The sequence below is a fragment of the Cebus imitator genome, unplaced genomic scaffold (genome assembly GCF_001604975.1).
Source record: "Cebus imitator isolate Cc_AM_T3 unplaced genomic scaffold, Cebus_imitator-1.0 Scaffold83, whole genome shotgun sequence".
NCBI lineage: Eukaryota > Metazoa > Chordata > Mammalia > Primates > Cebidae > Cebus > Cebus imitator.
This window is the reverse complement of record NW_016107398.1, coordinates 311,448-337,906: the sequence shown is the minus strand read 5'-3', so window position 1 is coordinate 337,906 and position 26,459 is coordinate 311,448. Positions and strand designations below refer to the sequence as shown.

General features: G+C 42.4%; 2 protein-coding genes and 1 pseudogene across 2 annotated transcripts; 2 read left to right on the top strand and 1 right to left on the bottom strand.

Moving 5' to 3' along the window:
• The first annotated feature begins 9,237 nt into the window (after nt 1-9,237).
• EDDM3A (epididymal protein 3A) lies at nt 9,238-11,979 on the top strand. Its single transcript, XM_017533900.2, has 2 exons — nt 9,238-9,518; nt 11,166-11,979. The coding sequence occupies exon 2, from the start codon at nt 11,192-11,194 to the stop codon at nt 11,621-11,623; it is 432 nt and encodes a 143-aa protein (XP_017389389.1). The 5' UTR covers nt 9,238-9,518; nt 11,166-11,191; the 3' UTR covers nt 11,624-11,979.
• Nucleotides 11,980-13,397: 1,418 nt separating this feature from the next.
• On the bottom strand, nt 13,398-14,257 carry LOC108308177 (annotated as a pseudogene).
• A 5,124-nt stretch (nt 14,258-19,381) lies between these two features.
• EDDM3B (epididymal protein 3B) lies at nt 19,382-20,707 on the top strand. Its single transcript, XM_017533897.2, has 2 exons — nt 19,382-19,580; nt 19,891-20,707. Exon 2 carries the CDS (start codon nt 19,909-19,911, stop codon nt 20,350-20,352), a length of 444 nt encoding a protein of 147 aa, XP_017389386.1. The 5' UTR covers nt 19,382-19,580; nt 19,891-19,908; the 3' UTR covers nt 20,353-20,707.
• The last annotated feature ends 5,752 nt before the right edge of the window (nt 20,708-26,459 follow it).

Here is a 26,459-nt window from a genome sequence, read left to right as displayed (position 1 = left end):
CCCGCCTGGCAGGCTTCCTGCCCAGCAATCAACCTAGCCAATTACTACCTGCCAGGTCAGCTCTCCTACCGCCCCAGGCCCTCTGTCCCTATAAAGTCAACCGAACAAAGAAAGCGCGCGCGATTCATCCCCGTCCGCCTGAGTCGCCCGGAGATCCCAATAAAGTCGGTACCGGCCACCACGCGTCCTGCCTCATGTCTACTGGGGGCCTGCCTCCGTGGGTTGGGGTCCCACAACCAGGGGTCGCACAGAAAAGTTTACCTCTTATCCCTTGAAAAACCATAGAAAAATAATATCACACAAATGTTCAATTTCTGATTTCTACAATTTCAGATACCAGAGTTTATCTGTTACCATGACAACTAAGAGCTTTAAACATGTTTTCTAGTCTCTGCGATATTCTGGAACTTATCTACATTTCAGTATTTGCTTAATAATTTTGAGCTGACACTAGTGACATAATTGTGTCTGCATTGTGTATGTGTTGTGTGTTGCCAGAGGGTGGGTATAATTGATGACTTTGTTTTTCAGTGTGAGCAATTTTTGATAAACTTTAGCATTTAATGTGCAAAAAAAAGTTATAGCCCTTTCCACTTCATAGACAAAAAGCTTAAAATGCCATTTTCTATTGGACGCATGATTTCCTGAGGGTTGATCTGGTGAAAAGAAGCCGGCTGGAGGGTGATTGAGTGAGTCCAGGCACGGCAGTTTGGGTGGATGACAGAGTAGACAGAAGATGTTTGAGATTCTCAAAATGAACTTCATCTATTTGTTTCCAACCTTGCGTTTCTCTCACATAAGCTGAAGCATATTTTTAGTTCTTAGAAACTTTATTCTCTTATGAGAATTATCATTTTCAAATCAGAGAACCAAACAGTAAAATTGGCAGGAAACAGAACTCTGAGATAAAGGTCAGCTCTCTGGACATTGTCTACATGATGCTCTTTCTTTCCTTCCTTTCCTTTCCTTCCTTCCTTCCCTTTCTTTCCCTCGCTCCCTCCCCAGCCTTCCTCCTTTCTTTGTTTCTTTCTTTCTTCCTTTCTTCCTTCCTTCCTTCCTTCCCTCCTTCCTTCCATCCTTTCTTTCCTTCTTTCCTTCCTTCCTTCCTTCTTTCCTTCCTTCCTTCCTTCCTTCCTTCCTTCTTTCTCTCTCTCTCTCACTCTCTCTCTCTCTCTTTCTGTCTTTCTTTCTTTCTTCTTTCTTTTGACAGAGTCTCACTCTGTTGCCCAGACTGGCGTGCAATGGCACAATCTCGGCTCACTGCAACCTCTGCCTCCTGGGTTCAAGCAATTCTCTTGCCTCAGCCTCCTGAGTAGCCAGGATTACAGGCATGCGCCACCATGCCTGGCTACTTTTTTGTATTTTTAGTAGAGATGGAGTTTCACCATGTTGGTCAGGTTGGTCTTGAGCTCCTAACCTCATGATCTGCCTGCTTTGGCCTCCCAAGATGCTGGGATTACAGGCATGAGCCACTGCGCCTGGCCTACATGATGCTTTTCTTTCTCTTGCCTGTCGCAGGTGGCCCTGGTGATTGAGATGGCATCCTCTCTGAAGATCTGGGGCTCTCCCTTAGCCCTGCTTTGCATTCATTGCAGGCTGCGCTGCTTGTACACAGCAAGGACATTGCCTGACACTGCACTACTTAGATCCAAGCTGAGATTTTAAAGGGTACAAATGTGATGTCCTCATGGGAGAAAAAGAAGCTCTGAAAGACAAGAAAGAGCTCGCATGTGTTTACCTCTAGCTTATGGCACAAAATGGAGTGTATTTGCATTATTGAAATTGTATTACTGATACAGAAATGCATATGCATGGGCCCAGGGTGCCCTCAAAGTCTGACTCAAATGTCAGTGGGAGAAGTACAAGAATAGCTACACAGAGAGCTTCAACTACATTGAATTCCACTGTGGCAAGGATGGGTATGTTGATAGCATAGGAGACCTGAGGATGTTGGAGCCTATCAGCAACTAGGTCTATGCCCATCCTCGGGTGTTGGTATTCAGTGCTTCCCAAGTGGTGGCCCCTGCCTCCATCAATAGCCCCCGATGCTCCCCACTTGCACTTATGTGTCAGAGTTTCCCAAATGTTTAGTATTATGAATAGCATGATTTCTTGATACCATAAACTTGCTTGTGTTGTTTCCCTGCCTGGAATACACTTTTGTCTTCATTTACCTACTTTATTCCTACACGTTTGTCAAGATTCAGCTCATATAGCATCTGATCTTTACTAACCAAGATTTTTCCTGATATTCACTCTAATCCTGCCCAAGGTGAACGATCTTTTCTTCCCTAAATAAATTGTATTATCCCAATATGTGTTATCCCATAACATTATGCATGTTATGTGTGTAAAGTAAGTATCGTGTGATTGGTATGGGTGTGTGAGATTTAGGCTATGTTTGCCTATGACTCATGCTGTGCAAGGGGTTTAAGGTGTATTTTATGTGGCTGTGTCTGTGCATGTGACATGTTTGTGTATATCATGAGGATGTAAATGATTACAGGCTAAACCAGAGACAAGTTATGATGTAGGCATTGATTGTGGTGACAATTTGATATAATCAAAAAGTCATAATCCCATTTTAATGAGTTTATTAAAGTGAAAAGATGGGAATGGTCATTCTGTGATACAGACTCCAGAGAAAGTTAAGTTTTTGCTTATGTAGGAAAAAGACAAAAAAGTTAAAAAGGATTACAATATTTTCAATGCCAGGCTGGTTCAAGAGTTACAACAAATTAATTAGTTATAGATTTGTCCCTAACCCCATGACTTGTTTTTATTTATTCATAGCTGTGTTTCATTTCTGTTCCAATTTTAAAAGAGTGTATTTAACATTCCATCTCCAGACAATGTGATAGTATGAAGTCTTTACATATAAAACAGAAGAGGGGAGTTCATCCATAATGAAGATCAGCAGTGGAGTGGGAATGAGTCTTCCCTGGCCCCCTTCAGTCATTTTACATTTCACACAACAATGCAGTTAAGAAAGGGTCTTAATCTCTAATCAGAGAAGCCGAGGTATACCTGCCTTGGTTACATCTGCCTAGTACGTGACTCAGGCCCCGTCATCACCTTTTTTTTTTTCTTTAAGACAGTGTCTCGCTCTATCGCCCAGGCTGGAGTTCAGTGGCCAGATCTTGGCTCACTGCAACCTCCGCCTCTGTTGTTCAAGCGATTCTCCTGCCTCAGCTTCCCAAGTAGCTGGAAATACAGGAGCATGTCACCCTGCCCGGCTAATTTTTGCATTTTTAGTGGAGACCAGGTTTTACCATGTTGGCCATGCTGGTCTCAAACTCCCAACCTCATGTGATCTGCCCATGTTGGCTTCCTAAAGTGCTGGGATTACAGACGTAAGCACCTTGCCCAGCTATTTTTTTTGTATTTTTAGTAGAGACAGAGTTTTGCCATGTTGCCCAGGCTAACCTCAAACTCCTGAGCTCAGAGAATCCACCTGCCTTGGCTTCCCAAAGTGCTAGGATTACAGGCATCAGCCACCATGCTTGGCCTAGAGATAGGGATTTCTTTATTTTCTTTTTTTTTTTTTTTTTGAGATGAAGTTTAGCTCTTGTTGCCCAGGCTGGAGTGCAATGGTGCGATCTCAGCTCACTGCAACCTCTGCCTCCTGGGTTCAAGCGATTCTCCTAATTTAGCCTCCTGAGTGACTCAGCTATCCAAATAAGGGATAAATATCAGAGCTCTATTTCCTGAAATCCATCCCTTATTTGGATAGTTGCATATTCATATCCTTAGGGACCTATCTTCCTCTTTTGTGGACCTTATTGGCGAGGTTGTCCACTGAGATTTACAGTCCCCTCTACTACCAAGCAATGGTCACAAGATCCGAGCTAGGCTAACTGAACTTTCTTTTGTAGGAAACAAATATATGGCACCCTAAAATATGCCTCCAGATACAAAGTCCTCTCAATTAGCATTTGTGTTGTTCTGCATCCTCACCCGCTTTGGTGATGTCAGTTTGTATTGCATTTCAGCCATTCTAATAGATGTGTAGTATTATCACATGTTAATTTGTAATTCTCCAGTGATATACTAAAAGGATTAACAGCTCATTGAGATAGGCAGAATTATAGTTACACATTAATCATGGCATGCTGATCCCCTTGGAGCAGCTTCCCTGCAGCTGCTAACTAACCAATAGCCACATAGCATGCTGACCACGTGCTCCCCCATCGTTCCTATAGGTAGAAACTCGCAAACAAGAATCGTGGCTCCTTTTTGCTCAAGAATTGTTTCAGGTGTTTCAGATTCTGAATTCTAGTGGAAAGGCTGATGCCAAGCATTCTGAAGAGCCCCACCATGCAACTGGCTCAGAATGCACCTTCAGCATCTCCCTGTCCCAAGATTTCACTCCTCACTTCTGGATGAATCAAAAATCCCCACACTTCAGTTGCTGTCCAGACCCCTCACAAACCCTACCCTAAACCGTTTGGGGAGGTGGATTTGACTTTTCGTCCCATCTCTTTGTTTGACTGCCTTGAAAATATTACACTATTTATCTACTGCTATCACTGTTATCTCAGTATGTTGACTTGCTGGGCATGAGGCAATGAATCTACTATGGTTAAAGTTTAGTGGAGAGCTAGCCTGGAGGCTCCTCATGGACATTTGTCCCTGGTTGAATGCTCTCTCGCTGCTGCGGCAAACTTGGAGATCCACTGAAGTCTCTGGAGTCTTTCTTGCCAGCATTGCATTGCCAACCTTCAGCTCAGGCTCACTTGCAGGGGAGAAATGGTTTCTAGAATGGGAAAACATCTCTGGTGAGGGTTCCCAAACACAACCAACATCCTCTTTTCCTTCTCCTGATCTGCTGGCCCTCTTAGAGGTCCTGTCACCTCTTTGGATGTCCTGTTGTCCCTCCTTCACAAAAGGCCCTGCTCAAGGACATTTTTATCAAGTGGAAGGAGCATGCAGGGCACTGTATAGGGGAACGACTACTGGGCTCTTTGGATCTCAGTTCTAAAATCTGTTTTTTGTTTGGTTGGTTGGTTGGTTGGTTTTTTTTGAAACAGAGTCTCGCTCTGTCACTCAGGCTGGAATGCAGTGGTGCAATCTCAGCTCACTGCGACCTTTGACTCCCAGGTTCAAGCAATTATCCTGCATGAGCCTCCCAAGTAGCTGGGACTACAGGCTTGTACCACTATGCCCCACTAATTTTTATATTTTTCCTAGAGACGGTTTCACCATGTTGGTTAGGCTGGTCTCAAACTCCTGACCTCGGGTGATCCACCTGCCTCACCCTCTCAAAAGGCTGGGATTACAGGTGTGAGCCACTGCGCCCAGCCTGAAATCTGGTTTCTGACTTGTGAGGCTCAATTACTGTTCTTGTTTTTTGTTTTTTTGTTTTGTTTTGTTTTTTTGAGACAGTGTCTCTCTCTGTTGTCCAGGCTGGAGTGTAATGGCACTATTTCAGCTCACTGCAACTTCCACCTCTTTAGTTCTAACAATTCTCCTGCCTCAGCCTCCTGAGTAGCTGGGATTACAGGCATGCACCACCATGCCTGGCTATTCTTTGTCTTTTTAGTAGAGACAGGGATTCATCATGTTGGCCAGGCTGGTCTCAAACTCCTGACCTCAGGTGATCCACCATTTCAGCCTGTCAAAGTGCTGGGATTAAAGGTGTGAGCCACCGCGCCTGGCCTGTCCCATGTATATGCGTGTTTGGGGGGCATCCTAAAGGAAGCACTAGCTGAAGCTCAGTAGACTTGATTCTGGGAAACTATTCTCTCTGCCTCGCAGTTGCTTTTGGTGAGCACCAACAGAACAACCAGCAGCAGCTTAGAAGCCTCCCTCAGGGTGGCTGTCTGCCCTGTATCACAACGAGTGACCATTCACTAGATTGCTGGCTGGAAGTCATCCCTTCCCACATGGAGTGGATCTAAGGCACTCAGACACTGAGTGGTGCAACCAGTGTTTTTGTCTTTGCTATATGTATATTGTAAATTTGTCTCAGCAGATATGGGAAATGCTAATCCTATCCCTTCAAACAGTCTGTTGAGCTGCATCGTACAAAGTTGGGTATCCATCACCTGGAAACCTACGGGGAAAAAATGAGCCAGGCATACTAGCTCACGCCTGTAACTGCAACACTTTGGGAGCTCGAGGCAGGCAGACTACTTGAGCTCAGGAGTTCGAGACCAGCCTGGGCAACATGGTGAAACTGCATCTCTACAAAAAATATGAAGGTCAGCCAGTAATGGTCATATGCACCTGTAGTCATAGCTACTCAGGAGGCTGAGGTTGGAGGATTGCTTGAGCCCAGGAAGTTGAGGCTGCTATTAGCTGTGATCACACCACTGCACTCTAGCCTAAGCAACCAGAGGGAGACCCTATATTTTAAAAAAGTATTTATTTTTGCAATATAGCCATCCCCCTTTACCCATTAGAATACGGGGAAAGTATCCAAAAAATAGATTTTGGTTGTTTTTCTTTTGAGATGGAGCCTTGCTCTGTCACCCAGGCTGGAGCGCAGTGGTGCAATCTTGGCTCGCTGCATACTCTGCCTCCTGGGTTCAAGCGACTCTCCTGCCTCAGCCTCCTGAGTAGCTGGGGCTACAGGCGCACACCACCATGTCTGGCAAATTTTTGCATTTTTAGTAGAGATGGGGTTTCACCATATTGTTCAGGCTGGTCTCAAACTCCTGACCTTGTGATCCACCCACCTTAGCCTCCCAAAGTGCTGGGATTGCAGGGGTGAACCACTGCACCTGGCCAAAAATGTGCAGCTAGACCTCTTCTGTAACAGGGAAAAAAAGTGGAAAGAAATCCCTTATGGACAGTGTTTTGTGTTGCTTTGGCAATTAAAGCTGATATAGAAAAATGTAATTTTCTGCACTGCACTACTGCATTGATCCTATGAATTCCATCCTTGGAGCCCTTGGAAGCCCGTGGATTACAGTTTAAGACACCTGTAGACATTGTCATTCCCTAAATGAGGAAACCTAAGTCATTATGTTTTGTAAAACAGTAGTTCACACACATTTAATAATTGAATAGTGGCTAAGAAAAGAACCACCGGCTGGGTGCAGTGGCTCACGCCTTTCATCTCGGCACTTTGAGAGGCCAAGGCAGGTGGATCACCTGAGGTCAGGTGTTTGAGACCAGCCTGGCCAACATGGGGAAACCCTGTCTCTACTAAAAATACAACAATTACCCAGATGTGTTTGCTGGCACCTGTAACCTCTGCTACTCAGGAGGCTGAGGCAAGAGAATTGCTTGAACCCAGGAGACAGGTTGCAGTGAGCTGAGATTATGCCTGGGTGACAAGAGTGAAACTCCATTCCAAAACAAAAAAATGAAAGGACATATCAAAGAATTAACAGAAAATAGTTAAAGGAATGTTTAAAGAATGAATATAATTTTCAAGTGATTTAAAATTTATATTTAAAAGGGAATACCTCCTTAAGAACTAAAACCAAAATCACTGTCCAAGAAGCTTCTGTTACAGAAACTGGTAGACAACTCTAGGAAGTAGACCCATTAAGTGGTTTCCAGAAATACTGGTTGGCTTACCTTCCTGGGCTGCGTTGGTAGTGGCTAATTTCTATAAATATAACAATACTCTTTTCCCCAGTTTAGTTTAGATTGCTTTCTAATTGGCTTTATATCCGAAAAGCTTCAGGACTTTCGGCTTAGCTCATAGAAAAGTTCATGGATGTATGCTTAGAGTCCATGTTAAATATTTTTCCATATTAAAAGTGGAATATCAATTATTTGAGAAACACTGGCTCATACGTTGGCTCAGGTGGCTTCTCTCTCCCACCTCTCTCTACATTCATTAAGTCGCTGCTTGAATTTAAGTCTTCAATAGAGAATGCTCTGGATGTGTGGGCCCATGACCTTCCCTCAGAATCGCCTCTCAAGTCATCCAAATCCAGATGCATGGAAGTGTTCCCTTTTTACTCTCCCTTGTTCCCCAAAAACTCAGAGAGTAGGAAGATGTACAGAGCCTGCTCTGAGACTATCTCTCTACCATCCAGTCCATCAGCACATGGTTTCCTATTACTCAAGGACTGCTTGGCGGGAGCTGGGGTTTGAAGATAAGTTCTGGATATGAACTGAACCTTCTGACATTCCAACAAGGTGGCCCAGTGAGAAAATCAACCAAGGTGGTTTGGCTAAGAGCAGCCCTTGGAGGTATTGATAGAAAAGGTTTGCAAGTATCTTACTTTATTCATAAATCATAACTTTGCCTAGTGTTGATGAACCAGTATTGGCCACATTTGCCAATTCGCAAGGAGTTGGCATGAAAAATGTGGTGGAAAATTAAGGCTGTGATATCAAAAGTAACCCGTTGAACACTTGGACAAACTCAGTTGAAGAGTTTGTGGTCTTGTCCATTTGAGCTGAGTTCAGGATCAAATCTTGAGTTCCTGAAAAACAATTTAGCTAGCACTTTGTGACCTATACTTCACGGTCAGATGTTATATATAGCAGCATTGTGGAAACTATGGCTGGGCTATGTGACATTTCAATAGTAAGCAGTAGAATGTCAGCAAACAGCTAAAGGGTATAATTTAAAAAGTGAGTAGAGAAATTTCAGATACTGGCTACCTAATCATTCATAGCTATTTGGCCACTGTTTTCACTAGATATGTTCCAGTGTAACATAGCATAATCTCGGAGTCTGAGTAGGGTAAGACGGGGTCTGCTGAGGATGCTCGGGGGATGACCAGGAGCACTGGAAGGAGACTGACTGAACTTTTTCACCTCTCAATGAAGGTCTCACAGTTCACATTAAATGTGGTTTTCCGGCTCAACCAGTAAAAGTGGCTCATGCCTATAATCCCAGCACTTTTGGAGGCTGATGTTGGTTGAACTCAGGAGTTCAAGACCAGCCTGGGCAACATGGTGAAACCCTGTCTCTACAAAAATTAATACAAAAAAACTAGCCAGGCATGGTGTTGCATGCCTGTAGTCCCAGCTACTCAAGAGACTGAGGTGGGAGGATTGCTTGAGCCTGGCAGGTTGAGACTGCAGGAAGTAGTGTTTGTGTGACTGCACTCCAACCTGGGTGACAAAGCAAGACATTTTTCAAAAAAAAAAGTGGTTTTCCTCAGTGAAGTTCCAATGTAACATAGCATAACCCTCCTGAGACTTCCTCAGAAGTTTTTCAGAATTGAAAAGCTGGCAGAAGCCAGGTCTCTGGTTGTTGCCTGATAGCACCAGATAACGCCTTTCTGGGGTCACCCAGGGTCTTGCCCTTATTTTGCGCCCTGGACTCAGCCTTTGATGTTTGTAGCCTTTGCTCGAGGCTACCGTCTAAGTGAACCCAAATGTTCCAGATGAGATGATTCAGGAACAGGTTCACCTAATAAAGCTGTTTCCCATCACCACCTCTGCTGCCAATCAGCTGGAGCGCTGCATCTCCCCCTGCTATTCCTTTCTCCACTGCTGCAGACTTCCTGGGCTCTGAAAAAAGGAGGACGCAGACTCTGCTCTTCAGATCCACACACTGATCCCCACTACAACCACTGACCTGAACTCGGAGTGTGCGTAGGGTAAGAAGGGGTCTGCTGAGGATGCTCGGGGGATGACCAGGAGCACTGGAAGGAGACTGATTGAACTTTTAAATAGCAAAGAATGGAGAAGAATCCAAATCATGGAAAACAAAGGCCTGAATTCCAGTCAGCCTCAGTCCCACTGATACAGGCTTTTCCCTGCCTCTCCCTTCCTTTGGCCCCAGTCTTTTTAAGCACAATGCATTAACACTGCTTGCATCCTGCTCTTCTAGCCTGTGTAGGTCTTTATCACCAGGACAGTGTTCCACAGATGAGGAACCCTGTGTCTGATGTGCGCATTTGACATTGTAAGAAGCGCTCTCACATATATGCATCTCATTAGACTCTCGCAGGTCTGTGGGGAGCTGTTGTTAGGCCCATCTGAGGACACCGATACTCAGAGTTGTCAATCAGGCTAAAGGTTCGGTAGGGCCAAGAGCACTCCTCCTGGCAAATGAGAACAGAGAGCTGGTAAAGGGTAACTTTTTCAAACAACCATACAGTCTATGCTGTGACCACAGTAGCTCTGGCAGGGGGTGGAACTGTTTTAGTCTTGGTGCCTGATTGATTACAGCAACAGTTCTATGCTGATATCCTTTTATGATGGCATTGCCAATAAGCTCTAACAAATGAAGATCATTTTTAATAGCAATAATTAGGGAAATGGCCCCTGAGAAGAGATGTGGATAGTTAGTAATAATCACCTTTCACCCAGGCTTTAGGGGAAGTGGTATAAGGAAGTCAAGGTTGGGAAAGCATCATCTTTCAGAGTAGTGCAATTGCAGCCTGGGCTGTGATTTCCAGAATCAATGCCTTCTGCCTAGGAACCACCTCCCAAGTAGCTACTCATCTTCTACATTTCCTTAAAATGCAACAACCCTTTCCACTTTGCAGACAAGAAGCTTAAAATGTTATTTTCTATTGGACACATGATCTCCTGAGAATGTATTTGGTAAAAGGGAGCTGGATAGTGATTGGCTCCTCAAATTAGGTAGAAGACAGGGTAGACAGGAGATATTTGACATTCTCAAAAGGTACTTCATCTATATTTTCCAAATTTGTGTTTGGCTCACACAGGCTAAAGCATATTTTTAGTTCTTAAAAACTGTGTGTGTGTGTATATATATATATATGTATATATATATATATATACGTATATATATGTATATATATATATGTATATATATACATATATATTTTTTTTTTTGACGGAATTTTGCTCTTGTCGCCGGAGCTGGAGTGCAATGGCATGAACTCGGCTCACTGCAACCTCTGCCTCCCAGGTTCAAGCGATTCTCCTGCCTCAGCCTCCCCAGTAGCTGAGATTACAGGCATGCACCACCACATCCAACTAATTTTTGTATTTTTAGTAGAGATGGGGTTTCACCATGTTGGTCAGTGTTGTCTCAAACTCCTGACCTCAGGTGATCCACCCACCTTGGCCTCTGAAAGTGCTGGGATTACAGGCATGAGCCACTGCACCTGGCCCAGAAACTGTATTCTTTAATGAGACTCATCATCTTCTAATCAGGGAACCAAATAGCAATATAGTGCCCAAGTGCCTGCTTGGCATGGAAAGGAATTTTAAGGTGGAGCTCAGCTCTCTGAGCATTGTCTGGATAATGTTTTTCTTTCTCTTCCCTGTAGACACGCAGGTGGCCCTCGTGACTGAGATGACATCCTCTCTAAAGATCTGGGGCCTGCTTTGCATCCTTTGCAGGCTGTGTGTACATTGCAACGACATTTATTGGAGAGAATTCATAAAGCTTCATTACTTAAGTCCAAGTCGAGAATTCAAAGATTACAAATGTGATGTCCTCATGAGAGAAAAAGAAGCTCTGAAAGGCAAGAGCTCTCACTTGTTCATCTACAGCTTATGGTTCAAGATTCAACGTATGTGCATTAATGAGAAGGGGAGTGACCGATATAGAAATGCATATGTATGGGCCCCAGGTGTCCTCAAATTACTCGAGTGTCACTGGGAGATGTACAACAATAGGTACACAGAGAGCAGAAGCTTCAGCTACATTGAATTCCATTGTGGCATAGATGGGTATGTTGATAGCATAGAAGACTTGAGGATTATAGAGCCTATCAGCAACTAGAAAGTCTATGCACATCCTCAGGTATTGATAGAGTATTCAGTGCTTCCCAAGTAGTGGGCCCTGCTTCCATCAATATCCCCTGCCACTCCCCACTTGCATTTATGTGTCAGTGTTTTCCAGCTACTGAGAGTTATGTATCTTGTGATTTCTTGATACCAGATCTTTGTGTGGTTTCTGTATCTGTAATACAATTTTGTCCTCATTTGCCTAATTTACATCCACATTTTTTCCAGGATTCAATTCATATGGCATCTGTCCTTGACTACCCTAAGACTTTTCCTGATATTGACTCTCTTTATACCTACCCAAGCTGAACGACCTTCCTTCTCTTAAATAAATTATATTGTTCTAATGTATGTGACACTTATATATGTTATGTATGCAGAGTATGTATTGTGTGACTGGTATGGGCATGGGTGATCTAGGCTATTTTTCCTATGGCTATGCAAGGGGTTTAGGGTGCATTTTATGTATCTGTGTCTAATGTATGTGATATGTTTATGTATATCATGCGGATATAAATGATTGTGTGCTGAACTGGAGGCAAGTAATGATGTAGGCATTCATTGTGGTATCAATTTGAAACCATCAAAATGGTCAAAATCCAGTTTTAAAGAGTGGGCTGGGCACTCGTGCCTGTAATCCCAGCACTTTGGGAGGCTGATACAAGTGGATCACTTGAGGTCAGGAGTTTGAGTCCAGCCTGGCCAACATGGTGAGACCCTGTCTCTACTAAAAATACAAAAATTAGCCAGGCTTGGTGGTACATGCCTGTAGTCACAGCTACTTGGGAGGCTCAGGCAGGAGAATCGCTTGAACCTGGGAGGCAGAGGTTGCAGTGAGCTGAGATTGTGCTACAACACTCCAGCCTGGGAGACAGAGCAGGACTCTGTCTCAAAAAAAAAAAAGTTTATTAAAGTGAAAGGCTGGGAATGGACATTCTGTGGTACACAGACTCCAGAGAAATGGGGTCAGTACTCCAAAATTGAAAATTAAATTCTTTTTTATGTAGGAAAAAGAGAAAGAAGTGAGAGAGGATTACATTTTCTATACCAGACTGGTTCAAGAGTTACAACAAATTAATTGGTTACAGTTTTGTCCCCCCACTATATGACTTGTTCTATTTATAGTTATTTTCAATTATTCCCAACTCAAAAGAACGTATTTAACATTCCTTCTTAGGACAATGTGAAAGCTGGGAGGCCAAGGTGGTTGGATGAGTTGATCTCAGGAGTTTGAGACCAGCCTGGGCAACTTGGTGAAGCCCTGTCTCTACAAAAGAAAAGCAAAAATTAGTCAGGCATGGTGGCATGTGCCTATAGTCCCAGCTGTTAAGGAGTCTGAGGTTGAAGGATGGCTTGAGCCCAGGAGACAGGTTGCGATGAGCCAAGATTGTGCCACTGCACTCTAGCCTGTATGACAAAGCCAGACCCTGTCTCAAAAACAAACAAACAAAAACAAAACAACAACAGCAAAACAAAAAAGACAAAGTGAAAGTGATGAAGTCTTTGCATGAGAAAGGGAAGAGGGGAGTTAATTCATAATGAACATCAGCAGTTGAGAGAGGATGAGTCTTCCCTGGCCCCCTTCAGTCATTTATAACATTTCACAAATGCAGGTAAGAAAGAGACTTAATCTCTAATCAGAGAAACCAAGGTACACTTGCCTTGGTTATAGCTGCCTGGTACATGACTCAAGCACCATAATCACATTCTTTTAAGGTTCCAAATAATTTAGAGTTCCAATAACTTAGATTTGAAATTATAGATTTTTTAAGGAAAATTTGTATTATTTTAATTATTTTTATGCACAGAAAACTCAACAGTGTACTTTTAATCCAGTTTAGTGGCAAGTTCTTTAGCCTTTGTCGTTGTGAGCTTGGCGATGTGAGCCACAGACTTGGGACGCAGGACATTGCCTCCCCAGTGACGGCAGATCTCATCGCATCTGTCATTGTAATTGGTCCTGATAGCTTCCATCAGCTTAGCCAAAGTTCCTTTGTCTTCTGAATTAATCTGTGTGAAGGCGACAGTGGTTCAGGTTTTCCTGTGGACTAGACGTCCCAATCTTGCCTTTCCCTTGACAATGCAGTAAGGGACACCCATTCTACGACACAGGGCAGGCAAGAAGACAACCAGCTCAATGGGGTCCACGTTGTGTGCCATCACCACCAGCCGAACTTCCTTGTTCTCCACCAAGGTGGTGACGGTATTAACTCATGCTCAAAGGACAGGTGGTCTCTTAGTGAGGACGTCCCCTTTGCCAGCAGCTTTCTTCTCCACCTGGGCCAACAGCCTCTGCTTCTTCTCTTGTTTTGTCTCTGATCTGTACTTGTGGGCCAGCTTAAACAGTTGAGTAGCTGTTTGGCAGTTCAGGGCCTGGGCGAACTGGTTAATCACAGGAGGTACTTTCAGCGGCTTATAGAGGATGGCTTGCTGCCACTGAAACCTGATATAGTGGGGCCATTTCACAAAGAGGGTGAGGTCTCTTTTGGGGTGGATGTCCCGTCCAATGCCAAAATTCTTAGACTCTTTCTCAAACAGGGGATTTACCACTTGCTTGGCCTCCTGCTTCTTCATGATGGCAGGGGCCGGAGCCACCTTCTTCCCCTTGGCCTTCTTTCCTTTCACCATCTTGAGGGAGAGAAGAGAGACGAAATTGTAGATTTTAACAGTGTGACACTTAGTTTCACTCAGATTTCTGGGTATAGTCAGAGCTGACGGTATAAGACGCATAGCATGGTTTCTGGCTTATAATAGGTACTCAGTGAAAATCATTTTCTTTCCCATCTCACCCACTGGTTTTGTACTTTAATTTTGATTTTGACAAACAATCGTTGTAAGTACCCGTCAATCATCTGCTGTCCCTGACCCTAGAGACAGGAATTTCTAAAACAAAAATACAGTAGGCTGTCATCTGTATAAAAGCCATACATACTCAGGATGAAAAAGAACAGTTACAGATGTCTCTACTAGATTCAATTCCTTAAGAATGTTTCTAAGAAGGTCAATGCATGTTAGACTGGCTAAGGCATCACATTTGTTAAGGATGACACACCAAGTAGAAAATACTAGCACAAATGATTTTATCTGATAATAAACACGTTCACTTCATAGAGACATAAGGAAAGTGTTGGAGGATGTTAAAATGCAATAGTCCTCAACAAGGGTGCCTAACACCTACATTGTGTTCACGGAATGAGGAAGGAAATAGGAGAAAGAAATTTGGGGTTCACAGGCTGGTAGGAAGCATTAGAAATTCTGTTTGCTAATTGTAGGGGAGAGATACAAAGTAAGAAATACTTGCTTTATATAATATTATCTAGGTTAAGTATGGGGAGGAAAAATGCTAAACATTAAGGTACCTTGTGTTCTTAACCCTCCTACAGTGTTGAAGGTTCTGGCCTTGAGACAATCAGGAAAAAGACCAAAGTATCAACATTATTCATGAGGTGACTGCACACCTGCCTACAACTCTGGCCTCAATGAGTAGCCAGTGTATCTAGATTGGTCATCATGTTTCAAAAGCAGTTCCTCAGCTTTGCAGTTTTTGAGTGCACCTGGGGAGGAGCAGACACCTGGGGATGACGATCTCTGCCAACCAAGCTCAGAAGAGACTAGTATTAAATCAGCAGCTCTGCATCAATGATCAATTTACATTTGAGGGAAAATAAATACCGTTTTTCTCATTTGATAAATGCTCTTCAAATTACAATGTAGAAGAGGAAAAAATACTTTCCTTCTACCCTTTTAGGATCTTAACTGGGGACCCTATAAGAATAGTCAGATTAACAAGAGAAAAATAAACAGAAATGTAGTAACATGTGTATCTCATGTATATGTGGGAGAAACTCAGAGAGTAACTCAAAGAAGTGGCTAGAACTTGGGTTTAAATGCCATCTTCAGCTAAAGCAAAGGAAAAAGCAAGTGGGGAGCAAATTATAGGGAGATGACCAGGAAAAGTATAGTAAATGAGGGAAGGGTTTATCATGCAGACTTGAGTCAAATACCTTCTCCACTGATAAGGGTCTCTTGTAATTTAGAGTCACCTCTCTCCTTCTGGCACAGGGAAGGAGATATCTGTAAGAATGGAGGTTTCCCTTGTGAATGCACATTTTCCTTACAAAAGGGTAATGTGTACTCTATTTTCAGAGCTTTCCTGTGTATCCTGTTTCTCAAAATAAGCAGTTCAAAGTAATTTTTGTGCTACAGAGCATACATACTTTGTGGTGGCATATTATTTTGTCAGAGATCTGGGAAATGGGAAGAAATACCTCATTCCAAGCTCTCATATTATTGCAAAATCAGGATTCAGGATGGGGCAGGGGGCTTCTGATGGCTGTACAAAGAGATGAGAAGGTCTTTCATAAGCCAGATATCCAGATGCAAGAACAAAGGGATGAAGATTTCTTTCAAATGGTTTAAACGCAGCTGCCCCAGCAGCTCCTGCCGCCATGGCTGCTGCACCACCTTCTCCACAACTACTCAGCTGCCTCAGCATCACCACATGAAGCTCTAAATTTGGAGGAAGGGGCTACTGCCCCACCTCAATATGATGAGGGAGTTGGAATGCTCTGTCTCTCCAAGACCCAACATGGCACTCAATTTGAACAGGGCAATACTGTGACTGGAGCAGGGCAATTCCCACTTAGGCAGATGCCTATGGGTGGCTCAGACATAGAAGTGCAATCTGTCACAATTTATAGGGTTAAATAAAACCCATCATCCTATAAATTGTGTTTTGCTTTCTAACCTGACTTTGGCATAACATTACAAGACGAAGAAGAAAAAATATTTTCCTAAAACATATTTCTTTGCCATATTTTGAAATTTCCCTGCAAAGCTATTCTTTGTAGGGGAAAATCTGCAACTGTGAAGAATCTCAGGCTGGGCGCAGTGGCTCACACCTGTAATCCCAGCACTTTGGGAGGCCAAGGTGGGCGGATTACCTGAGGTCAGGAGTTTGAGACCAGCCTGACCAACATGGAGATATCCGGTCTCTACTAAAAATACAAAGTTAGCCAGATGCGGTGGCACATGCCTATAATTTCAGCTACTCGGGAGGCTGAGGCAGGAGAATTGCTTGAACCCGGGAGGCAGAGGTTGCAATGAGCCAAGATCAAACCACTGCACTCCAGCCTGGGCAACAAGAGGGAAACTCTGTCTCACACACACACACACACACACACACACACACACAAAACTCTAATAGCATAGCTAGATCTTTTTCTTCCAGACCTTTCCAATCCTAAAGAGATTAAGATCAGAGAGGGAAAAAATTGTCATCTATTGTGTCAAAAGGAAGACTTCAAAACAGTTGGTCTCCACGATCTTTATTTTAACCTGAACATTCCCTTTCTACCAATCCCAGTTTAGACAAAACCAGTTGTCGACCAGAAAGTGTTTAAATTTACCTATAGCCTGGAGGCCCCCTTGCTTCCCACCAGCTTTGCATTGTCCTGCCTTTCTGGACCAAAGCAATATATTTCTTAAATGTATTTGATTGATGTTTCACGCCTCTCTAAAATGTATAAAACCAGCTGTTCTCTGACCACCTTGGGCACGCTTTTCTCAAGACCTCCTGAGGGCTGTGTCGTAGGCCATGGTCACTCATATTTGGCTCAGAATAAATCTCTTCAAATATTTTACAGAGTTTGACTTTTCTCATCGAAAATAATAAACTGCCTAGTGAAACTTCAGATACTGGCTACCTAATCATAACTATCTGGCCAACAGATTCACCAGATACTCTTTCACCTCTCAATGAAAGTCCCACAGTTCACAGTGTTATAAGTCACTTTCCTCAGAGAAGTTTCTGTGTAACACAGCATAACAATCAGAGACTTCCCAGAACTTTGTCAGAAATTGAGTGGAGAAGCCAGGTCTCTTGTTGTCTACTGATAGCACCAGATAACCCCTTTCTGGGGTCACCTCACTTTAGGGTCTTGCACTTCTTTTGTGCCCCGGAGTCAGTCTTTGATGTTTGTAGCCTTTGCTTGAGGCCACTGTCTGAATAAACTCAAGTGTTCCAGATGAGAAGATCCAAGTACAGGTTCACATAATCAGGCTGTTCCCCATCACCACTGCTGCTGCCAATCAGCTGGAGCGCTGCATCTCCCCCTGCTATTCCTTTCTCCACTGCTGCAGACTTCCTGGGCTCTGAAAAAAGGAGGACGCAGACTCTGCTCTTCAGATCCACACACTGATCCCCACTACAACCACTGACCTGAACTCGGAGTCTGCGTAGGGTAAGAAGGGGTCTGCTGAGGATGCTCAGGGGATGACCAGGAGCACTGGAAGGAGACTGATTGAACTTTTAAATAGCAAAGAATGGAGAAGAATCCAAATCATGGAAAACAAAGGCCTGAATTCCGGTCAGCCTCAACCCCACTGATACAGGCTTTTCCCTGCCTCTCCCTTCCTTCACCCCCAGTCTCTTCAAGCACAATGCATTAAAGCTGCTTGCATCCTGCTCTTCTAGCCTGTGTAGGTCTTTATGACCAGGACAGTGTTCCACAGATAGGAAGTACTGACCCTTTGTTCTGTGTCTGATGTGGGCATTTGACATCGTGAGAAGTGCCCTCACATACATGCATCTCATTAGACTCTCTCAGGCCTGTAGGGAGCTATTGTTAGTTTCATCTGAGGACATCAGTGCTCAGAGTTGTAAATCAGGTTAGAGATTCAGTAAGGACAGGAACATTTCTCATGGTGGGGACAGAGCACTGGTTTAAAGGGCAGGCTCTTTCAAAAAAACCCACACTCCATGCTTTCAACAGAGGAGCCACTGTGGGGGCTCTTTTAGCCTTGGTACTTGATTGATTACAGGAATGTTTCAAATCTAGAATCCTGGCTGGGTGTGGTGGCTCACACCTGTAATCCCAGCACTTCGGGAAGCCGAGGTGGGTAGATCACTTGAGGCCAGGAGTTTGAGACTAGCCTGGCCAAACTTGGCCAGGCAAAACCCTGTCTCTACTACAAAAAAACAAAAATTATAGACTTGTGGTATATATACATCATGGAATGCTATGCAGCCATAAAAAAGGATGAGTTTATGTCCTTTGTAGGGATATGGATGAATCTGGAAACCATCATTCTCAGCAAACTGACACAAGAACAGAAAACCAAATACTGCATGTTCTCACTCAAAGGCGGGTGTTGAACAATGAGAACACATGGGCACAGAGAGGGGAACATCACACACTGGAGTTTGTTGAGGGGTGAGGGGCTAGAGGAAGGACAGCAGGAGTTGGAGAGAGATAACACTGGGAGAAATGCCTGATGTAGGTGATGGGGGGATGGAGGCAGCAAACCACCATAGCATGTCTGTACCTATGCAAGAATCCTGCAAGATCTGCACATGTACCCCAGAACTTAAAGTACAATTTTTTAAAAATGAAAACAAAAACAAAAACAAAAATTAGCTGGGAGTGGTGACACACACCTGTAATCTTAGCTATGTGGGAGGCTGAGACTGAGAATCTGTTGAACCCTGGAGGCAGAGGTTGCAGTGAGCTGAGATTGTGCCACTGCACTCCAGCCTGGATGACACAGTGAGTCTCTGTCTCAAAAACAAATAAACAAACAAACAAAAACCTCAAAACTGGAGTTCTTTTATGATATTTTCAATAAGCACCTCTGACAAACCAAGCGATAATTAGGGGACTGGCCCCTGAGAAAGAATATGGGTAGTTAGTAATGAACATATGTTCCATGCAGACTTTGGGGGAAGTGTTATAAGGAAGTCAAGATTGGAGAAGTGTCATTTTGCAAGTCAGTGTAATTGCAGGCTGGGCTGTCATCTTAGAGAATCGAAGCCTTCCTGCCTAGGAACCACCTCCCAAGTAGTTATTCATCTTCTACATTTCCTTAAAGTGTGACCACCATTTCCACTTCAAGGACATAAACCTTAAAATACCATTCTCCTTTGGACACATGATCTCCTGAGAATTGATCTGGTAAAAAGGAGCCAGCTAGGGGGTGACTGGCTGGCTCCTCAGGTTGGGTGAAAGAGAGGGAAGACAGGAGATGGTTAGAATTCTCAAAATGAAATTCATTTACTTTTTCTAACTTTGTGTTTGGCTCACACAGGCTGAAGCATGTATTTAATTCTTAGAAACTCTATCCACTAATGAGAATTATTATCTTCTCATTGGGGAACTAAATAGTAAAACTGCATCCGAGTGAGGAAGGAATTTTAAGGTGGAGCTCAGCTCTCTGGGCATTGTCCGGATAATACTTTTCTTTCTCTTCTCTGTGGACACACAGGTGGCCCTGGGGACTGAGATGGCATCGTCTCTAAAGATCTGGGGCACACTCTTGGCCCTGCTTTGCATCCTATGCACACTGCTGGTATACAGCAAGAATGTTTCTTGGAGAGAATTCATGAAACTGCACTACTTAAGTCCAAGTCGAGAATTCAAAGAGTACAAATGTGATGTCCTCATGAGAGAAAATGAAGCTCTGAAAGGCAAGAGCTCTCACTTATTCATCTATGTCTCATGGTATAAAATCGAGCATATATGCATTAGTGACATCTGGATGGATCGCTTCCGAAATGCATATGTCTGGGTCCAGAATCCCCTCAAAGTACTCAAGTGTCACCAGGAGAATTCCAAAAATAACTACACAGAGAGCAGGAGCTTCAACTACATTGAATTCCATTGTAGCATGGATGGGCATGTTGATAGCATAGAAGACTTAAAGATGGTGGAGCCTGTCAGCAACTAGAATGTCTATGCACAACCTTAGGTATTGGTAGAGTATCCAGTGCTTCCTAAGTGGTGGCCCCTGCCTCCATCAATAGCCCCTACCACTCCCCACTTGCATTTATTTGTTAATGTTTTCCAAATACGTAAGAGTTATGAATCACATGATTTCTTGATACGGTAAATTTGCCTGTGTTCTTTCTCTGCCTGGAATACACTTTTGTCTTCCTTTACTTAATTTACTCCTATACTTTTGTCAACATTCAGCTCATATGGCATCTGTTCTTGACTAACCCAAGACTTTCCTGATACTGGCTCTCTTGAAAGGTACCCAAGCAGAACAATGTTCCCTTTGCTAAATAAAATTACGATTCCAATGTGTGTGGCATTTATATATGTTATGTCCACAGAGCAAGCACTGTGTGACTGGTATGGATGTGTGTGATCTAGACTATGCATGTGATTGATGCTGTGAAAGGGATTTAAGGTGTATTTCATGGGTGTATGTCTAATGTATGTAATATGTTTGTGTATATGACGATGGTGTAAATGACTGTGTGCTTAGTTCGAGACAAGTTGTGAGGTGGGCATTGATTGCAGCATCAATTTGAAATAATTGAAAGAGTCAGAATCCAGTTTTAAAGAGTTGATTTAAGCAAAAGGCTGGTAATGGGCATTCTGTGACACACAGACTCCAGAGAAATGGGGTCAGTGCTCCAAAGATGAAAGTTAAGTTCTTATTTATATAGGAAAAAGACAAAAGAATTTAATAGGATTACAGGGGAATTGCTTGAACCCAGAAGCAGAGGTTGCAGTGAGCTGAAATTGCACCACTGCACTCTAGTCTGGAGACAGAGCGAGACTCCGTTTCAAAACACCAAAAAAAAAAAAATGTGTTGAGTTTGTTGAGTTCACAAGCAGGTTGAGTTCATGACACATTTTGTTTGCTAATTGCAGAAGTAAGACGCAAAGTAAGAAATGTTTACATCATGCAATTTTGCCTAGAGCAGTATGGGCAGGGAAAATGCTAAACATTGAAGTACCTTGTGTTCTTCAGACTCCTGCAATATGAAATGACTCTGGCCTTGAAACAATTAAAGAAAAGACCAAAGTGTCAACATTATTTATTAAGTGACTGCACACTTTCCTAGAACTCTGGCCTCAATGAGTAGCTAGTATATCTAGATTGGTCATCATGTTCCAAATGCAGTTCCTCAGCTTTGCAATTTTTGAGTGCACCTGGGAACGAGCAGACACTTGGGGATGATGATCTCTACCAACCAAACTCAGAAGACACTAGTATTAAACCAGCAGCTCTGCATGTAGGTTCGATATGCATATGAGAAGAAACAATACTGACTGTTTCTCTCAGTTGACAAATGCTCTTCAAAATGTATGTAGGGGAGGAAAAATATTTTCCTTCTACCCTTTTGGTTCTTGGGGCCACTGTAACAAAAGTCAGATTAACAAGAGAAAATCGGAAGTTTAGTAACGTGCATCTCATGTATACATGGGAGAAACTCAGAAAGCAACTCAAAGAGGAGGCCAGCACTTGGGCTTAAATGCCTTCAGCTAAAGCAACGGAAGAAGCATGTGGGTGAGTGACCTACAGGGAGATGACCAGGAAAAGTATAGTAAACAAGGGAAAGATTCCTCATGCAGATTTAAGTCAGTACCTTCTCCACTGATGAGGGTTTCCTGTGATTTAGAGTCACCTTTCTCTTTCTGGTACAGAGAGACAGAGAGAGAGAGAGAGAGAGAGAGAGACATCCTTAAAAATGAAGGTTTCCCTTATAAACACAAATTTATCTTACAAAAGGGTAAAGTGCACTCTTTTTTCAGGGCTTGTCTTGTGTATACTGTTTCTCAAAATAAGCAGTTCAAAATAATGTTTATACTACAGAAGCATATTTTGGGGTGGCATATTCTGGTCTCCTATACTAGGTTCTCACAAATACGTCATTTAAGTAACTCTTTAAAGCTTGCTTTTATTAAAGAGTTAGCAGATGGTTAATCAAAACAGTATAGGAGGAAAGTAGATTTAAGTGCAATTAGTATAATAACTTTGTGTTGTTTCTCTGGTTTTCCTGGTATCCACTCCTTATTTGAATAGCTGCATATTGACTCCTCTTAGGTATCTACCCTTCCTCTTTTGTGTGCAGTATTGGTGAGGCTGTTCACTAAGGTCTGCAGTCCTGTCTACTGAGCCAAGCGAAGGTTATAAGATCTAAGCTAGCCTAACTGAACTCCCATAGGAAACAAAAATATGTTACCCAAAATATGCCTCCAGATTCAAAGTCCTGTCAATTAGCATTTTTGCTGCTCTGCATCCTTACCAGCTTTGATGGTGTCAGTTTTCACTGCATTTTAGTCATTCAAGTAGATGTGTACTATTATCTCATTGTTTTAATTTTTAGTTTTCTAATGACAGATTGAAGGGATTTACAGCCCACCAATACGACAAAACTGCCCTTGCAGGATTATGAAGTGTTGCAAGCCAGGCTCTAGGCAGAATTACACATTAATCATAGTATGCTGGAGCACTTTAACCCACTTCCCTGTAGCTGCTAACTTCCCAAGTAGCATGCTGATCACCTGCTCCCCAATTGTTCCTATAGGAAGAATCTCTGATACTAGAATCATGAAACCTTTTTGCTTTAAGAATTGCTTAAGGTGGCCAGGCACAGTGGCTCATGCCTATAATCCCAGCACTTTGGGAGGCAGAGGCGGGAAGACCACGAGGTCAAGAGGAGACCAGCCTGGCCAACACAGTGGTGAAACACTATCTCTCCTAAAAATACAAAAATTAGCCAGGCATGGTGGTCTGTACCTGTAGTCCCAGCTACTCGGGAGGCTGAGGCAGGAGAATCGCTTGAGCCCGGGAGGCGGAGGTTGTGGTGAGCCAAGATCGTGCCATTGCATTCCAGCCTGGGTGACAGAGGGAGACTTGGTCTCAAAAAAAAAAAATTGCTGAAGGTGTTTCTCTGATTCTGAATTCCAGGGCAACAGCTAATGCGAACTGGTCTGAAGACCCCTACCAAGGAACTGGCTTGGCACAAGAATGCTGAGTTTCTTCATTTCCCTGTCCCACTTCACCCCCTCACTTATTGATGAATCAGAAATCTTCACACTTTAGCCCTTGTCCAGACTCCTCAAAAACCCTATCCCCAAACCTTTGAGGGAGGTAAATTTTAGCTTACCGCCCATTTACTCATTTGGCTGCCCCATGAATATTAAATTCTTCTCTGTTTCAATCCCTGTTGTCTTAGTATATCCATTTGCTGTGCATCAAGTAACAAGCGTGTTATGATTATAGTAGCATAAAAATTATTTTAAACTGAAAATTTCTGAACAGACAGAAGATGCAGAAAGAAACACCATCTAAACTTAACCAAGTCCTCCTAAAAATTCAGCTGCCAATGATCCCCTTCCATGGTATTTTCTTGTTTGAAAGCAGACAGCCCCTTAGCACTGGGAAGTATAAATTTAGCTGCCATAAACCTCCATACAGGGAATCTTCCAGCCAGGATAATCAATTTAACTATTTCTACTATCATCAAAAACTTATTAGATCCTTACATATTTTCCTTTTGAAGCCCCACCAAAAATCTTTTATTTTATTTTATTTTATTTTGAGACAGAGTTTCGCTCTTGTTGCCCAGGCTGGAGTGTGGTGGCGCGATCTTGTCTCACTGCAACCTCCACCTTCTGGATTCAAGTGATTCTCCTACCTCAGCCTCCCGAGTAGTTGGGATTACACCCTGCTAAATTTTGTATTTCTAGTAGAGATGGGGTTTTTACCATGTTGACCAGGTTGGTCTCAAACTCCTGACCTCAGGTGATCTGCCCACCTCGGCTTCCTAAAGGGCTGGGGTTACAGGTATGAGCCAGCTCGCCTGGCCAAAAATACTTTTTTTTTTTTTAAAGTTGGTATATAAACTTTACCTCTGGTTATTCAGCAAGTTACTCATTATGTAATACTCCTGTGTGCATGTGTAAATAAACTTTGAATTTTCTCCTGTTAATCTTTTTCTATTTTACAAGCTCCTTTACCACCACATTTAAAACCTAAAATGAGAGAGGAAAAGTTTTTCTCCAAACAATCAGATACTGAGCATCTCTTTATGGCCCATCTGCCATCTGTATATCTTCTTTGGTGAAGTGTTGGGGTGCAGAGAATCATGCTACAAATTATGATGCATTGGTATTCTGAGCACTTTTGAATTAAAGAAAACTAGAAGTTCTTAGAAGCTGCCTCGAAACCAAACATTTTCTAATCTCTCATTCCTCCCCATCAAATGCAGAGAGGCGCGCTCTCTGGGAGTTCCCTTGTCTGGGTAAGGAAAACTTCTTCCCAGAAAAGCAATTGTCTTAAGACCCCCCTTTCTAGGAATCTTATCAGATAAACAGGAAATATGAGTCACCAGAAAAGAGACTAAAAGTCCACACCACACTCAGATAGACTTTCATCTGTTCTTCCAGGAACAGCTCTAAAGGAGTACCTAAGAGACTTTATCTGTTTAATAAGACAATCTTTGTTCATAGTGGAGTTCTACCCTTCAATTTCCCATAACTTATCACCCTTCTATTCAGCTTTCAAAGAGACTCATTTATGAACTATTATCTACTCTTTGGGGCCAATTCCCTAAAAAAAATTTAAAACTCCAAAATTGCCTACATTTTCCCCATGTCCCTCTCCCCTATGAAGAAGGCATATGAATTTTAACTATTCAGTCTTTCTTTGAGTCTCATAATTTGTGTGGTTCCCATGATTACGCACAATAATAAATTTGTATGACTTTTTCTCCTGTTAATCTCTCCATTGTCAGTTCCTTTCAGAAGATTTGAACCTTCAGAGGGAGGGGAAAAATTGTCTGCTCCATACCAATTCAGATGTTTTGACTATTTTTCAACCAGGTTGTTGGTTTTCTTACGGTTGAGGTTTTTTCAGTTCTTTGTATATTTTGGATAATGTTCCTTTAACAGATATATCTTTTGCAAATATCTTCTCTCAGTCTCTGGCTTGTCTTTTTATTCTCTTAATAGTATCTGTTGCAGAGCAGAAGTTTTTAATTTTAATGAAGTTCCACTTATCAATATTTTTCTTTCATGGATTGTGCTTTTGGTATTATATCTAAAAAATCATTGCCAAACTCAAGGTTGCCTAGATATTATCCTGTGTTATTTTCTAGAATTTTTATAGTTTTGCATTTTGCATTAGGTCTATGGTCCATTTTGAATTAATATTTGTGAAAGGTGGAAAGTCTAGGTTTATGAAAAGGTATGAAGTCTAGATCTATGGAAACATTTATTGTTTTTTTTGCATGTGGACATGCAGTTCTACTACTATTTGTTGAAAAGACTACCTTTTCTCAAAAATTGATCCTTTGTCAAAGGTCAATTCACTATATTTGTGTGGGTCTATCTCTGGGCTTTCTACTCAGTTCTGTTGATGTATTTGTCTATTTTTCACCAATACCACACTGTCTTAATTACTGTAGTTTTATAGTAAGCTTTGAAGTTGGGTCATGTCAGTCTTCTTACTTTGCTCTTCTTTTTTAACATTGTGTTGACTATTCCAGATCTTTTACCTTTATATAAACTTCAGAGTTAGTTTGTCACTACCACAAAATAATGTGCTGGAATATTGATTGGGATTGTGCTGAATCTATAGATCAAGTCAAAAGGAACTGACATCTTAACATATTGAGTCTTCCTACTCGTGTATATGGAATATCTATGCTTCTTCAATTTCTTTCATTAGAGTTTTAAATGTTTCTTCATACCAATTTTATATAATGTATTCGATTTATACCTGAGTATTTCACTTTCTTTGGTGCAATATATAAATGATATTGTGTTTTAAATAACAAATTGCAATTGTTCATTGCTGGCATATAAGAAAGGAACTGATTTTTGTATATTAATCTTGTATCCTGCAACCTTGCTATAAACAGACCTCATGTTTATTCTGAAGACATTTGGAACCATAAAAGCATGCAACAAGAGTGTCATACTATGATATCTTGCTCAAGAAAGAGTAATCTGGAAGTTATGTGTAGAGTGGATTGGAAGGAGAAAAAAAACAAGAAAAGAAGTCCATGGGGGAGGCTTTTATGTGAGCCCTCC